This window comes from Meleagris gallopavo, chromosome 9 (genome assembly GCF_905368555.1).
Source record: "Meleagris gallopavo chromosome 9, MGAL_WU_HG_1.1, whole genome shotgun sequence".
NCBI lineage: Eukaryota > Metazoa > Chordata > Aves > Galliformes > Phasianidae > Meleagris > Meleagris gallopavo.
Genome location: NC_139412.1, coordinates 1983858 through 1999387, shown reverse-complemented (window position 1 = coordinate 1999387; position 15530 = coordinate 1983858). Strand labels below are relative to the sequence as shown.

General features: G+C 55.3%; 4 protein-coding genes across 7 annotated transcripts; 1 reads left to right on the top strand and 3 right to left on the bottom strand.

The window, feature by feature from the left end:
* Window positions 1–392: 392 nt before the first annotated feature.
* On the bottom strand, window positions 393–3881 carry LOC100540222 (uncharacterized). The gene is made up of 7 exons (XM_085230590.1): window positions 3786–3881; window positions 3082–3261; window positions 2790–2978; window positions 2548–2724; window positions 2309–2450; window positions 1260–1924; window positions 393–1211 (listed from the first exon to the last, which is right to left on the bottom strand). The coding sequence occupies exons 1-7, from the start codon at window positions 3879–3881 to the stop codon at window positions 579–581; spliced, it is 2082 nt and encodes a 693-aa protein (XP_085086716.1). The 3' UTR covers window positions 393–578.
* A 527-nt stretch (window positions 3882–4408) lies between these two features.
* Window positions 4409–9988, bottom strand: TAF7L (TATA-box binding protein associated factor 7 like). 3 transcript variants are annotated; one of them, XM_019618081.3, is made up of 11 exons: window positions 9922–9988; window positions 9724–9805; window positions 8356–8434; window positions 8116–8249; window positions 7729–7855; window positions 7476–7534; window positions 6360–6432; window positions 5863–5979; window positions 5300–5685; window positions 4954–5013; window positions 4409–4807 (listed from the first exon to the last, which is right to left on the bottom strand). In XM_019618081.3, exons 2-11 carry the CDS (start codon window positions 9787–9789, stop codon window positions 4763–4765), a joined length of 1146 nt encoding a protein of 381 aa, XP_019473626.1. In that variant the 5' UTR covers window positions 9790–9805; window positions 9922–9988; the 3' UTR covers window positions 4409–4762. The 3 variants fall into 3 exon arrangements, 2 of the variants coding, with proteins under 2 accessions (XP_019473626.1, XP_003205657.1); XM_003205609.5 differs by lacking the exon at window positions 9922–9988 and having other exon boundaries at window positions 5300–5412; window positions 5497–5685; window positions 9724–9872; XR_014884982.1 differs by lacking the exons at window positions 4409–4807; window positions 9922–9988 and having other exon boundaries at window positions 5300–5434; window positions 5497–5685; window positions 9724–9872.
* A 70-nt stretch (window positions 9989–10058) lies between these two features.
* LOC100540378 (magnesium transporter NIPA2-like) lies at window positions 10059–13287 on the top strand. Of its 2 annotated transcripts, XM_085230603.1 has the most exons (5): window positions 10059–10200; window positions 10281–10337; window positions 11262–11352; window positions 11512–11672; window positions 11964–13287. In XM_085230603.1, exons 1-5 carry the CDS (start codon window positions 10062–10064, stop codon window positions 12587–12589), a joined length of 1074 nt encoding a protein of 357 aa, XP_085086729.1. In that variant the 5' UTR covers window positions 10059–10061; the 3' UTR covers window positions 12590–13287. The 2 variants fall into 2 exon arrangements, with proteins under 2 accessions (XP_085086729.1, XP_085086730.1); XM_085230604.1 differs by lacking the exon at window positions 10281–10337 and having other exon boundaries at window positions 10062–10200.
* Window positions 13288–14160: 873 nt separating this feature from the next.
* On the bottom strand, window positions 14161–15435 carry TIMM8A (translocase of inner mitochondrial membrane 8A). Its single transcript, XM_010715026.3, has 2 exons — window positions 15232–15435; window positions 14161–14964 (listed from the first exon to the last, which is right to left on the bottom strand). Exons 1-2 carry the CDS (start codon window positions 15352–15354, stop codon window positions 14803–14805), a joined length of 285 nt encoding a protein of 94 aa, XP_010713328.2. The 5' UTR covers window positions 15355–15435; the 3' UTR covers window positions 14161–14802.
* Between the last annotated feature and the right edge of the window lie 95 nt (window positions 15436–15530).

Here is a 15530-nt window from a genome sequence, read left to right as displayed (position 1 = left end):
TGTTCTATCCCATGTTCAGTGCCCGTAGTGAAGTCCCAGCTGCGGGCCAACCCAGGGCTCTGAGACCTCCATCCCAACATACAGCCTTGGCTGATGGTGGAAGGCTAATGTGTATGGGGTGATGGTGCCGGGCTGTGGCAGGGGAGTGCTGGGGCAGCTCTCACACCAGAGCTGCGGCCCTGAAAGGAGTTTAAAGCCCCTGTATCTTCCCTCCCACCCCTCTGCTGCAGGCTTCAGTACACGGCGGGAGCTGGGGGCTGTGATCAGGGATGCCAGGAATGTCCAGGAACAGATCCAACACACGGTGCCAGGGAAGAGACTTTATTTCTCAGCCAACAGAGCTCAGCAGGACCTGGCTGGAGGCTGCTGAGTGGTGATTCGAGGCAGGAGAGGCAGCAGGAGTGTGGCACTGGGGAGCTGCCAGCCCCAGTGGAAGAACAGCATTGTTTCTGTGTCACTGCAATGTCCCCAGTCTGTGGGAAATGAGATCCTGGGGGCACTGCAGCCCCTCTGCCCCTGCTTTGCCTCCCATGGGCAGCCTTGCACCCTGTCCCCCATTCGGCAGCAGCCATCCCCACTCAGGCCTGCCCGTGCCCCATTGCAGCGGCCTCGAGCTCTCTGCTCTCCCTGCACTGTTCCAGGGGTGCCTCCAGTCCTGAGGCTGCACCACCCCTTTCCTCAGCTGATGTGAGGTAGGGGGGCATTTCTGTTCCCCCATCCAGCTCCTCATCTGCACCCGATGGCCCAGCCTGAAGCACTGCCCCATTGGTGGTGTTGGTGGAGGTGAAGTTGTCTGCTTGCTGTCCCCCACAGCTGCCCTTCTCCAGCTCCCCCTGGAATGTCCCCTGGCCCAGATATGCAGGTGCCTGCTCTACAGCTCTGCCTGACTCCTCCCCAGCCATGCTCTTTGCACCAGCTTCCTCCCCCAGCATGAGCTCTCTTTTCTCTGATTCCTCACATTGCCCTGCAGCCAGCTTTTCCATCTCCGCTGCTGAGTTATCCTCTTCTGCTTTCTCCTTCTCTTCTTCCTTCTCCACTGTCTCTTCCACTGTCTCTTTCTTCCCTTCTTGTTTCTCCACCACTGCCTTCACTTCTTCCACCCCATCCTCCTCCTCCACCTTCCCCACTTCTTCTTCCCCCTCCACTGTCTCCTTCTTCCTTTCCTCCTCCTTCTCCTCCACTTTCCCCATCTCTTCTTCCCTCTCCTCTGTCTCCTTCCTTTTCTCCTTCTCCTCCCCCATCTCTTCTTCCCTCTCCACTGTCTCCTCCCTTTCCTCTTCCTTTTCCACTGCCTCTTTCTTCCCTTTTTGTTCCTCCTCCATTGTCTTCTCCTTTTCCTCTACCTCTTTAACCGCTTCTTCCTCCTTCTCCTCTATCTCATTTTTCTCCTCCTCCACCATTACTTTTCCTTCGTCCTCCTCTACTACCTCCTTCTCCTCCTCCTCCCACCCCTCCACCTCCCTCTCTGCCCCACAGCTCTCCAGCTCTGCCCTACAGACACCCAGCTTTACTTCCCCACCCTGTCCCACCCCATTTCCCACCACTTCAGCCTCCCCTGGGACTGTTCCTCTTCCCCATGCTTCCTTTCCACATCCATCCCCAGCCATTCCTCGTTCTCCTTCACCAACCCCGGCCTCTCCCATTCCCATGCCCTGCTCCCCTTCATGGCACCCAACCTCCTCCTGCCGCCCCCCACCCATGCCAGCCCTCCCCCCCCGGGGCTGCTGGAAGAGCCCCTGATAACGCTTCCGATCCTCCACGTGCTTCTTCCTCATCCTCTCCCCCAGCAGCTTCAGCTCCTTCTTGACGGCGGCCGCCATGGCGGGGTCAAGGTGGGCCACGCGTAGGAAATCCTCCCGTGCCTCTCGCTCGTTCCACACGGCCGCGTGCGCCTTCGCCCGCTTGAAATAGGCCTTGGCATTGTCTGTGGGATGGGGCCAGTGGGGTCATCGGAGCCCCCAGGAACCCAGGCACCAACATGGGTGTGGGGATGTGGTGTGGATGCTCCCGTGGGTAAGGGTACCTCGGGGAGCTGGGGACCACGAGGAAGGAGAAACTGGTCGTGGGGGTACCTCTGTGGGTAAGGGACCTAAGGGATGTTGGGAGAGCACTGCGGTGGGCTGGGGGATCAGGGGACATGGGTGCAGGCGTCATCGTGGATGAGGGAACCTGGCTGAAATGGGACATCATGGAATCCAGAGGACGGGGCACTGTCGTGGGCACCAGGCATATGTGAGCTGGGGGATCTGCAGGGCAAGAGCCAGGGGCCACGAGCACACTGTGTGGGGCACTCAGGGCGTATGGGTACCGTGGTGTTTCTGGAGCAGCTCCGTGGTGTGCTCCAGCACCTCGTAGTACTCTCCCAGCTCCAGTTGACACTGGCAGTAGTTGAGCACCAGCGGTGTGACCAGGCTCTCCAGCTTCAGCCAGCCTTCCTCCCATGGCTTCTCCTACCCAATGGAGTATCATGGAGGTGCTCATCCCCTTACCCAGCGGGGGACTGATTGGCCAAGGAAGGGCCAGCAGGGATGGCGGGAGGTGGCCCACCTTGGCCTGGAGGTTCCTCAGGCAGATGACGGCCTCCTGGTACTTCTCTGCTGCTCGCTGGAATTCCTTTTGGAGGACGAGGCGGTTCCCCTCGCTGTGCAGCACAGGCACGGCCGCCAGCTTCTCCTCCTTGCTCATGGCCCAGGTGTCACGTTTGTAGGCCGAGGGCTCCTCCACCTGTGTGGGCAGTGGGCACTGAGCCCTTTCCCCGACCGTTCCCCATCACCCTGCCCTCCCCTTACCCGGAACAGCTCCATGATGAAGATGAGGGGCTGAGGTGTCCGCTGCAGCTCATCCAGGTCGTCGTAACCCGTGCTGTGGTAGTCAAACATGTTGCCCATGCCGCAGCGGTGCTTCTGCCCTTCCAGGGGGTCCCGGCCCTCCGCGATCCTCCGCATGCCCTTGGAGACCAGGGCGTACATCCCTGTGTGCTGCAAAGGGATGGAGGCCAAGGCAATGCCACACGTCTTCGGGCTGCACAGCCCGATGCGGGATGCAGATGGGACTCATCGTACCCCTGGACCCCTCACTCACGATGGCATCGCACCAGAACTCCGCAACCTCCCCCGTCCTCATGGAGCAGAGCAGTGTCTCCCAGATCTCAATCTTGAACATCTTGCCCACGATGATCTCCATGGGCATGCCGGCCTCCCGGCTGTCATCGATCACCGTCCGCTCAAAGTTGTCCTTCAGTGTCTGGAAGTGGAAAGTGATCTGCCCCAAAGAAAGCGTGGTGGTGACGGGGTGGCCTCGTGCTTGGCCTTGGGGCAGGTCTATGGGGTAGGAACCCTCCACCATGGGGCCAGGACATGAGGCCAAGCCTGCTGCTGTGAGATGCAGGTTGGATTGGCAGCTCTCCATCTACAGCGAGGAGACTGTGTCTCCTACCAGCTCAAGTCAGACAGAAAGCAGCTGGTGGAGCATCTTAATGCTCATCAGTGCCAGATCTGGCTGCTTCCCTTGGGTACCCCTTTTTAAGTCAGCTCCAGGACCTCATGGCATCCACACAGATCTGTCCATCTGATACAGGCTGAGGCTCTCAGAAACCCTATTGGCCCCTCCACTCCCATTTGATGTGTCAAGGAAAGGAGAAGGATTTCCAGCACGCCATCATGGCTGCTGAGCCCCACCACGCCTGGCAGAGCAGAGTGGTAATGGGCAAGGAGGGAGGCGTCAGAGCTGCTCCCTTCTCTCTTGGGGCTCTGGGATAACAACCAACACCTTTTTTTAGGATTTACCTTGCTCCCATCCTGGAACTTCGGCAGCTCCCCTTGGCCTCCATGCAGGATCTTCTTTCTGACCCCTTCCACATTCAGCAGGTACGTTTCCTCCATGGCTGCTGCCCCCAGGACAGGTCACACACATGCACACACCCGTGTGCACTCAGGGCCTCCCCAGGCTCAGTGTTCTCCTCGAGTTCCCTTTCCAGCCTACAGACGTCATCTCCCAGAGCTGCCACCAGCCTCTGCTTTCTGTGCTGGCTGCACCCACCCTACGGCAGCCCTTTCCCCTTCCTCTGCACGCAGGATAACACTCTCCCAACGTGATGCACTCTGTTGTGTTCTGCCAGCTGCCAAATGGAACTGCCTTTCTAATCCTCTTCCCACCCTGCCAGGTTAATCTGGGATTTGCCTGCCTATTCTGTGAGGAATTAAAGAAACTCCCTAATCAGGAGGACCTCCTTCCTTACGCAGCCTGAGAGCGTGTGGGGTCCCCTTTGCACACAATCTCCCTTTGACCCAGCTGTGCACGGCGCATTCTGGTGGAAGGAGCCCAGCAGTGCCAGGGGAAGCACCAGCCAGGTGGCAAGCTAACAAGAGGCAGTGCTAGCCTGTCCCCTGGAGAATACAGAGCAACAGAACAGGGTTGGAAATGGTCCTTTATTGAGTCTGGTTTGCAGACAAGCATTCCCAAACACTGACAAGCTCCCACCACGTTCAAGACTCAACGAAGTGCACAGAGCTGCACCACATTGACCCAGGGAGAACCAAATCCCTCTTGAATATTTACAGCAAGTCCCAGCATTTGGCTGCTCTCACAGGCCTAATTCCACAGCCAAGCTCAGCACAAGGCATGTAGGAGCAGCACTGGACACACTGGACACTGCACTGCCCTAAAGCAGCAGCAGAGACTGCAGCAAGACTTCAGCATGGGATTGAGCACTTCCAGCTCTGCTTGCTTCTATGTGCCCTGCTGCTCTGCTCAGGCCCACGCCTCACTTCTCCATGAGGGACTCCAGCTGCTCCTGCAGAGATGTCATCTGGGAAGAAGGAGAAAGGTGTCACAGAAACAAAGGGCTGGGCCTCCTTGCACTGCAGAGTTGCTGCAGACCTTCCACCTGCAGCAGTGGCTGCTTTGCCTGCACACTGCAGGGAAGCATGCCCTCCAATGGGGGAGCTTCCTTACCTGCTGCTTCTCTCGCTCTTCCTGCTGTTTGAATTCATCCAGCACAGCTTGGAGACGAGTCTACGGAGACAAAAACACCAGACCACAATTATCAGTACACTCTGCTAACGGCTGCTGGTACGGTATGTCAAACAGTGCAGTGATTCCCAAACTGCACTAACCCTCATCTCCTGCAGTTTCACAGATTGCTTTGCCTACATGGGAAAATGCAGGAATGTATGGTCACAGCACAATTATTTGTATCCAAGCATGCAAATGCCCCTGGCTTCCAAGGTTTTTTTCAGGACACCGCTTGAATCATTCTACTAAACACATGACTTAGAAGAGACCCCGGGAGATCTCTCACCTTGAGGGCTAGGTTCTCTACTTTCATGATGAGATCTTCCTGCCGCTTCCTCCTGTCCTGGGTCTCCTGGAGTTTACTCTTCAGGTTGTCAATCTGTTTCTGGATGCCCATGACTGGAAGAGAGTGAGCAGAGACCTGCAGCAGAGGCTGAGCTGCCCGGCACCCCAGTGATTCTGCAGCATTGCCACCTGACTCACCTATCTGGTTGGACCCTTCATTCTCCTGCTGTTGCCCATCGGATTCGTTTGGTTTGTCCTGCAGCTGCCTTTCCAAGTCCTCCTCGGTGTCCATGATATTCAGGTCTTCATCATCATGATGATCCCGCTCATCTTCATCTTCACTGCTGCTGCTGATGTCATTAAATATCTCCCGCAGTTCGTCGTGTTCTAAAGAGTGAAAAATGGAAGAGGAAGAACGGAGCTGACAAACACCCCAGCACCCTGTGCCTGTCATGGGCACTGTCAATATACGGTGTCCATCTCAGTACTGCCCTCTCTCCTTTGGCACTTCCACCCCCATCGGGTTTCACCTCATAAAGAAGACAGCAGCCTTCCCCACTGTACCTGAGGAGCCATGGCCTTGTTTATGTCCTGACATCCCTGGGGAAGAAATGTCCAGGCTCGTGAGCGAACCATGGTTGTCCACTTCTTTTGTTTCATCTTCAGCAATGACTTCCCAGCCTGACAGTTGGAGCGGATGAGTCAAGGAAAAAATGAGTGTGAAAGGTGCAGGAAGCTAAAAACTGCAGCTCATCTCCCCCTCCAACAGGCACGGCCTTGCAGTTATGAATACCCGCAACGAGCCACCCCAGCCCCCCCTTTTTGGAGACCTGCCCTCTACTGTTACTTAAGTTCCTGCTCAGTGCAAGGAAGGTCACCAGGAAGATACAATAAGCTTTGAAAAAGGCAAAGATAAAGTTTTAAAACTTCAGCGTCACACGTGTTTACCTCCTAACCTCTGAGAGCCACAGACAAAGCTGAACTCAGCTCTCTTCACAACCCCCAGATCATTCATGCTGCCTCACCCCCCCACCCAAGCTTTTTTTCTCCTAAAAGGATACGGACGCTGACAGCTTCAGCATCGGTGCTCAGGAGACGCTTCACCTCCTTCTCAACATCAGGAGATTCAATGTACTGCATCAGAGAGGGGAAAGAACAGGCAATCCATGAAACAACTCGTGCAGGTAGCTGTGTGCTGCCCAGCTCCTATCCCCAACCTCCGGACACAGCTCAGTTTCAAGACTCTCTTCTCTTATTCCTTCCACTCAACCTTCGCTCACGCTTCACCCGCAAAGAAATTTATGCACCTCCAGAACAGTGATCCATATTTTTCTGTGCAGATCTCCCTGCTGGGCTGTATGCTCTCACTTTTCTACCACTCTGATGCACCCATCAACAGAACTCCTGAAATAAGACTTCCTATGTGTATACTGAAAGTGCTCAAAGTGCCATTCACTGATGGATGGTCAACTCAAACGCTTCCCATCTCTCTCAAAAGGAGGTTTCATTTGTCACTTTTAAATCAGCCATGTATCTTAAGGTAGTGACAGCTAATCTCTCTTGAGGGCTATACGACTGCCTGAAATAATTTGTTTCCCAAATGTCATGCAAAATATCACTCCGCTGTGTTCTCAGAAACTGCAAAGCAGAGAGCAGTTCTTCCCAGCCTCATGGTGCTGCATCTCCCCAACACCTTTCCTGGCTTATGCGTTTGTTCTGAGACAGTCTCTGAGCTCCATCTGTTGTCACTCCCCCAGCTGAAATAACAGCTATTCTATTTGTAGTGCTGCTTGTTGGGGAAGTGAACGAGCCATGCATAGAGAGAAGATTTCAGCTGGGAAAGCAGGAATGAGCAAAGTCTTACTTCCATGCAACCCTTTCTTCTCTGTGAGCAGGAAGAGATGCACTACGACAAAGCAGCCTCAAGAACAGAGTCCAGCAGTTCTCAGCACAGAGTATTTTCCCACCTCAGAGGCATTTTGGAAACACAAGAGAAACACCCAAGGAAGCCTTTAAGTACACTTGCCTGCTTTCTCCCTCATCTCTGGCAAGGAGACATGTGAAGCAATGCTAAGACACTGCTTTAGGATGGATAGACAGTTACAGCTCCAGTGTCTCTGCCTTCTGATTCTTTGGTTATTGCACCTGCACCAGTCGGCATGAGAGAAACAACTCACCTTCTTCTTAGCTGTCTTCCGGAATCGTCTCTTCCGTACATTTTTCAGGGGAAGAGTAACTGCAACAGAACAGATTGCATGTGTCAGGCAGATGGCCTAAGAAGAGAGCTGGGTCTGGCAAACCTGATCTGCCAAGAGGGAGAAGTTCCCTTCAGGAACCCAGACAGCACTAAAAGCAGAGCAGCAGCACAGCCTGCACCCAGCAGAGCTGTGGGGATGTGGGATGGAGAGCACTGGCAGAGCCTCTACTCACTGCCATGGTTCCAGATGAATTTCTTCTCTCGGTCCTTGTCCTTTTTTTTGTTTGCCTTGGGGTCAGTACTCACAGTCTGCTCTTCCAAAGGAGGGTAGAGATCGCCATCCACAGTGCAAACAAGCATCTGAAACCCCCACATAAACACAAAGGTTGCTTACTGCAATGCAAGAACAAAAGGACGTAAAAGCTTTGCTGGAAAATGAACAGGGGCTGCCAAAGGGATTCACAGGCACAATCAAAATCCAAACATCAAGGCTGCTTCTACTACTAATACGACAGTACAGAAACTGGCCATGTTATACCAGGCGTCAATCCATCCGAGTGTGCACAGGTTTTCTCAGAGAGAGGAGCATGCAAGTAGCCGGCAAGAACAACAGCCCATACCTGGCAGATATCTGCTGTCTTATAGAAGGTTTTCTTGTCGATGGTTTTTAAGCTCTCGATGATGCAGGGCAGGTCCACCAGCTTGGCTGCCAGCGGCACTCGATCCACACGAACGATCCCGTGGCGCCCATCAGCTGTGGAAAGCCACGGGACAGGTCAGTGCTGGGAAGGTTGGAGAGGAGGAAAAACATTGTCTCAGAAGCAGCAGCGAGGCACTGCCACAGGCTGCTTCTCACTCACCGTGCAGCTCAATGGTGAGTCTGTCCTTCAGGTTGACGCTCCCGGACTGAACTGCTCTCCTCACAGTGGAGGCGTATTCCTGAAATGATCGGGCAGGGTTATGCTGGGACCTGGTGGGTTGCTGCCCTTAAAGCCACCGAAGCTTTGTGTCCAGTCTAGGTTAGATATTAGGAGGAAGTTTTTCACACAGAGGGTGGTGAGGCACTGGAACAGGTTGCCCAAGGAGGCTGTGGATGCCCCATCCCTGCAGGCATCCAAGGCCAGGCTGGATGTGGCTCTGGGCAGCCTGGGCTGCTGGTTGGTGACCCTGCATACAGCAGGGGGTTGGAACTGGATGAGCACTGTGGTCCTTTTCAACCCAGGCCATTCTGTGATTCTATGATACCCAGCTTTAAACAACACTGTCAACCCAATGCAGAAAAACAATTCTAAAAGCCAGCCTGCAATCTGCAGGGAAAGCTGTACCCTCCTCCAAAAATCATGCATTAATCTCACGGGCCCACTACTCCTTGTGTGCTTCTTCCCCTCAAGAAAAATGAAGCTGGGACAGCACTGTGAGGCCCTGACAGTGAAATCCTGCACACAGCTGGGGGTACAGCTGCCCTTAGCAGCCTCACGTGGTCTCATGATCCACTGCCTCAGGTTAAGCACATGCAAAATAGCGTTAAGTGTGCTGATAGCAATAACAATTAATGACTTATCATTTGGTAATCATAGGATGGCTTGGGTTGGAAGGGACCTCAAAGCCCACCCAGTTCCAACCCACTGCCATGGGCTGGTTGCCCCCAGCAGCTCAGGGCACCCAGAGCACCTCCAGGAACGGGGCACCCACAGCTCCGTGCAGCAGTGCAGGGCCTCACCGCCCTCTGAGTAAAGGATTTCCTCCTGACATCTAACCAAAGTCTCCCCTCTTTTAGTTTTAAACCACTCCCCTTTGTCCTATCACTATGTGAAGCCAATTCTCCTCCTGCTTTGGAGCTCCCCCAGCTGCAGGAGGTCTCCCCAAAGCCCCCTCCTCCCCAGGCCGAGCACCCCCAGCTCTCAGCCCGTCCTATAGCAGAGCTGCTCCAACCTGTGAGCACCTCGCTCCCATCTCCGGACCCTTCCTGCTCTGGGAGCCCCGGGTCCGGTCACAGCACTCCATACAGCGCTTTACAAGGGCAGAGCAGAGGGTAACAACCCTCCCCTCCCTCTGCCACCCCTCTTTAGGACGCAGCCCAGCACGCAATCGGCAGGCACACGCTGCTGCCTCGCGGGGCCCTTTCCCAGCCCCGTACTCCCCATTTTCACCCCGTTCATCCCCACGGAGCCCCGCGCTCCGCTCCGCACAGTAGGGCCGTTCGGACGGGGCGGACAGCGGGCGCTCACCGGCGGCAGCCGCAGCACGAATTGGCTCTCCAGCTCATGCGGAGCGTCGTCCTTGCTCTTACTCATCCTTTTCGCCTTTCACCTTAAAGGAAACAAAAAGATCGAGCCGAGAACTGCACAGCTGGAAGTGGATCCATAAGGAGTGCCGAGACCGGCCTGGCTCCCAACGCAACCCGACCCAACCGAACCCGACCCAACCCTCAGCTCCGGGCGCTGCTCCGCGCAATGCCGGGCGGGGCGATGCCGGGGCGGAGCGCCGTGTGCCGTCCGGGCTGCCCGCAGCCCCGCACCGCCCGTTCCGTGCTGGGGGAAAGGCATCGCGGCGGACCGGAGCCGCCATGGGGCCGGCGGGAGGCCGGCACGGCTTTTACGTAGGGTTGGGGTTGGCTTTGGCTTCCAGCGTTTTCATCGGGGGCAGCTTCATCCTGAAGAAGAAGGGGCTGCTCCGCCTGTGCGGCCGCGGTCGTCCCAGGGCAGGTGCGGCCCGAGCCGACCCCGATGGGGATCCGCCTGCGGCCGCACGGCGCCTCCATTGCCGCGTCCGTTTCTCCCCGCAGGGCACGGAGGGCACGCGTACCTGCGGGAGTGGCTGTGGTGGGCGGGGCTGCTGTGCAGTGAGTACCGAGAGCTCGGGAAAGGCCGCGGATTGCAGGAGGGACGCCGGGAGGGGGCTGTGCCTCCGCCCTGCCCTCCTGAGGTCCCGTGTTGCATCCAGAACGCGGGACGGGTCTGCAGGAGCCCGCGAGGAGCCCGCGAGGATGCTCAGGGGTCGGAGCAGCTCTGCTGCGGGGAAGGGCTGAGAGCTGGGAGCGCCCGGCCTGTGCTCCGAGGGGATTTCCTGCAGCCTTCATCACAGTGCTGCCCGGAGCCGGGCTGCGCCATCCCTGTGGTGCCCGGGTGGGTGCCTGGCTGAGTGCTGGGCAGCCCTGCCTGCAGCAGGGGATGGGAACTGGCTGACCTTTGAGGTCTCTTTCAACCCAGCCATCTTAGGATTGCTGAACTGCTTGGTTTTTATCTCCTGAATGCGTGGGGATGTTGATCTAACTATAACTCTAAATTATTTTGAAGCCCTGCTAAATAGGAACTGAGGAACTGGTCTGACTGGGTTGGGTCAGTGCTCCTGACCCTGCCCAGACCCTGCAGTCAGGTGATGCTCATCCAGCACGGCAGGTAACACTGATCCAGCAGCTCTGCTGCGTGCTTGTCAAACGTGACGCTTGATTTACCCTGCAAAAAGCCCTCAGAACCTCTCCAGCAGAGATTAACTTAGAAAAACGTAACGAACCGAAGCTCCTTTCAGCTTTGAGGACATGTGAAGATGTTTCTGTTGTTACTGCTTTGCTGGATGGCCACGTGTGGCTGAGGAAACCAAGCGTCACCAGGAGCCTCCTGTGTCCTAGAAGGAAAAGCTTCTGCTTGTTCTGGCTGGCACTGTCCTCTCCTGGTTGCAGATGGGAACTCTTCTGCCTGCACACAGATTTGCATTACACTGAACTGCTCTTTACTCTGATGTTCACCTGACAGAATTTCTCTTGCAGTGGGAATTGGAGAAGCAGCAAATTTTGCTGCCTATGCCTTTGCCCCTGCAACGCTGGTAACTCCACTGGGTGCTCTGAGTGTCCTCGTTAGGTAAGCAGCCTCACAACCATCCTTACCTCACCTATCACCACTAAGTGGTGAAAGCTGCACTGCTTTCCTCTGTCCCTTCCCTCAGATATTCCATTCCTAACTGCTAGGCCTTTCTTGTTTTGTTTTTGTTGTCGTTGTTGTTTTGTTTTGATTTTCCAGTGCGGTTCTGTCTTCCACCTTCCTGAATGAGCAGCTGAATGTTCATGGCAAGATTGGCTGTGTCCTAAGCATCCTGGGCTCCACAGTGATGGTAATCCACGCTCCCCAGGAAGAAGAGGTTTCCAGCCTGGAGTCAATGGCAGAGAAGCTGAAAGATCCAGGTAGCTAAATAAAAAGCATCATGTCAACTTCAGACTTGGAAATAACAGTACTGAGGAGGGAACAGCTTGCCTAGACTGATGGGGACTCTCTTTCCCACCACACCCTGCAGCGTTCAGCTTTCTGCTGCCCTCCTGCACGGTGCTCCTGTAAGGCTGTGCCCCCCCTTCTTGGTCAGCATGCCCCCAGCAGCTAGTATTGCCCTAGGTTCTGGGCACTGCCCTGCTTGCTGTTCTGTCACTGGGGCTACTGTTCTCCATTCTGATAGAGCCTTTAATTATTCTTTCTCCAAGGATTCATTGTGTTTGCTGTGTGTGTCCTGGTGAGCTCCCTCCTGCTCATCTTTGTGGCTGGACCCCGTTACGGACGGAGCAACGTCTTGGTTTATGTTTTGGTCTGCTCTGCCATCGGCTCACTTTCTGTATCGTGCGTCAAGGGCTTGGGGATTGCCCTGAAAGAACTGTTTGCTGGGAAGCCAGTCCTGAAAGAACCACTGGGCTGGGTGCTTCTGGTGTGCCTGGTGATCTGCATCAGCGTGCAGATCAACTACCTGAACAAAGCCCTGGATATCTTCAACACATCCGTGGTCACTCCCATTTACTATGTGCTGTTCACCACCTCAGTCATGACATGTTCTGCCATCCTCTTCAAGGAGTGGCAACACATGGTGCTAGACAACATCATTGGCACCATCAGCGGCTTCCTCACCATCGTGTCCGGCATCTTCCTCCTTCACGCCTTCAGGGACGTGCCCTTCAGCCCAGACCTCCTGCCCCTCTTCCTGCAGCAAGGCAGGGCAGACCTGCGCACGGCCTGGAGGGGCGCAGACAGACATCAGTCATGTCAGCACCAGCCTCTTCTGCCCTCGGAGGACAAAAGCTCTCAGAGCGCAGAAGAGGAGGAAGGTGAAAGCGTATGAGGAAGTTTCTGAAGTGCTGTCAGCTCCAACCAGCGAGCAGCTCCTCCGTGCAAGGTTGAACTTGCTGCACTGGATGCTGCTAGGTACTTCTGTGTGTGCAGAGCTAGCAGTTGCCTTCTGCCTGCCTTGGGTGTGTGATCAGTGTGACCTCCCACTGTCTGGGAGCTGGCAGGGACTGCAGCCTCCTTCATTGTTACAGACATGAGTGCTGAGAACAGCCCTGCTGCCAGGACCCAGTGCCTCCTCAGCTTTTCTTTTATGAGGGATTGATCTGCCCTTGATCTGCTTGGTTGCACAGAGGCCTGCAGCACTAACACAGTGCTAACCCTTACTGAAGACAAAGACTGGGGAAGCCTCCGAGCATTTTTTTTTAAGAATACTTAAGATTATTTTGTCACTGTTAATCTTCTAACGTGGTGCTGATATGATGTGGATAGAAGACGAGAGCCTGGCCTTAAGGATGACATACCCAGAGTAGTGCTTCAAAAATTCTTCTGTAAACTGCTTGTTCGGCTCACTGTTAGAATTTATTTACAGGTTCACATCCAAGAGAAGAATACAGCCAAGACTGGAGAACTTCAGTGGTGCTGCCATGTGATACTCTGGCTCTTACAGAGGGGATCATGCAGCATCTGTTGTGCAGGCTGATGATGCACCTGCACACAGCATTAAAGCCAGCAGTGTTCAGTTACCAAGAAGCTGGAGATGCGTTTGTACCGAGAGCTGGGCCAGCACAGAGGGGCATGAAGGGGTAGGAAGAATGATGCGGGTGCCAGAGAGAAGCTCAGGGCAGAGATGGAAGGGAGAATGGCTCACAGTGGGGACAGGAGGGACCTAACAGTCTTTAGCTATTGAGGTAAGCTTTGGAAAGAGGGGCAGATAGCTGTATCCTTGCGGACTAGTATATGCATAGCTCTATTTAACTCATTCTGAATCACTCCTAGGAAGGCTGCTGGCTACAAGACACCCATTAGATGCTCCACACACCCCATCTAGCCACCCAGATCAAACTGTCATGCACAGAACCACTTTATAAGGTTTCTCTGTGAGAGCTCCAAGCCGCATATTAGTAACATGGGTCACTCCATGCTTCCCAGAGCCAGGCTGTCTGCAAACAGTGCTGAAACGCTACACTGCGTTTCAGAAGGTGAGTTAGTAGGTGCTGGTTGTTTTTCCAGTTAGAAGCTCTGTGTAATTTCCTAGGGGCAAAAGTCCAGAAGACACAGCCACAGGCTTTCCTCCAGTAATCCCCACAAATAAAGGTGCAGGTAGTTACAAAGCAGCTGGCTGTACTTTTCCTGTACTTAGGCTCTCTGTAGAAACTACGCAAGGAAGCAGGTTCTGTTAACTCTTAGGGGAGGAAGGGGAAAGGCCACAAACGTGAGCTTTGATTCATGGGACCAAATATGTTGAGCAACAAATCAGAATTCACAGCAGGTTGCCTACCCAGAAGACAATTACTCCCCCTCTCGTCTAATTTTGCAAATAAATAGAATCACTGGGAAAGAGAAGGAATTACAAGAATGCCATATTTCCATTTTTCAGTGATCATCTACCTGAACAAAGGAGAATTTCGTGTTAAAAATTTGACCCACTTAATATTTATTACATTGACTAGGAGAAAGCAATGAATGGAGCAAGTCAGTATCGAGAGAGCCGTGCTGCAATTTGAAAGTTTGCCACTTGGCCACATGAATGACTTTGGAGAAGCCTTGAAATGTCTTCCAGCAGTGACACTGCCAGGGATGTTCACCATGCCCAGCAGCTCTCCTCGTTAGGGGTGCCTGGTGCAGTCCTGCTGCTCTCCTTCTGCACAGCCATGAGGACTGCACGGCTCGTTGGCACCTACCGAGGAGGGTTGGTTTTGTGCAATGAAGGTGTGTGCAGCACTGTTTTAAGGCAGCAGTGGCATGCTTAGTGCTGGGAGCACCTCTGCTGGGAGCATCCCCACCGCCACCACCTCATGCATGACACCTGCAGCCCCTGTGTCCCAGTGTGAAGATGCTTCCTGGTGATTGGGGATGGGCGCAGCACAACACCACGCTGAAGAGCGGGTGGATCTGTTACGGGCTCTCATCTGGCTGGCTGCAGCTTTCACAAAACCGTCATTTAATTAAACCCTACGCCCTGGAGCTGACCCCAACCTGTCGGGGCAGCAGAGGGACGGGCGCAGGGTGCAGCAGGGCCGTCCCACCCCCCGTTTTTGGGGCCGCTCAGTCGGACAGGCTCTCTGAGAAGGCCGATTTGGATTTCTGCGTCTGTTCCAGCCGGTTCAGGATGAACTGACTGGTGTCGATGAAGCGCTCCACGCAGTTCACGAAGCACGTCTCAGCCCGGCTGTCCAGCTTCGGCCCGGGCTTGTCCATGCACTTCTCCTGTGGAGCAGTGGCTGCTTTGGATCCGGGGTGCAGCACTGCGCCCACTATCCCCCCTTCAAACTCCCGCCCTCCCACCTCAGCTTCCCCTCCCCAGAACAGCCCCTGGAGCTCTCCTCGAACCCCAGCCCCCGAGGCAGAGGGCTTCCACCGTGCCCCCATCCCCCTCCTCCCCACAGGACGAGGCCCACCCAAACCACCGCCTCCTTAGATTAACCGGAGCCGCTGCGCCCTCCCGCCCTCCCGCCCTCCCAGCTCTCGCCGTACCCAGCAGAGCTCGGTCATCTGGTGCACCAACTGCTGGAATCGCTGTTTCTGAGTCTCCACCTCGATGAAGCGCTGGAGCTGCGGGTCGGCTCCCCCCAGCCCGCCGCCGGACGGCGCCTCCATGCTGCCGCCGCCGCCACGACCTTCACGTGCCGCGCCGCGCTGCGACCCCGCATGCGCATGCCCGCCCTCTACTTCCGCCCGCCCTCCCCTTACTTCCGCCCGCCCCCCTTACTTCCGCCCGCCCCCAACTTCCGCCTGCCTGTCCCTTACTTCCGCCCGCACTGCGCATGCTCAGT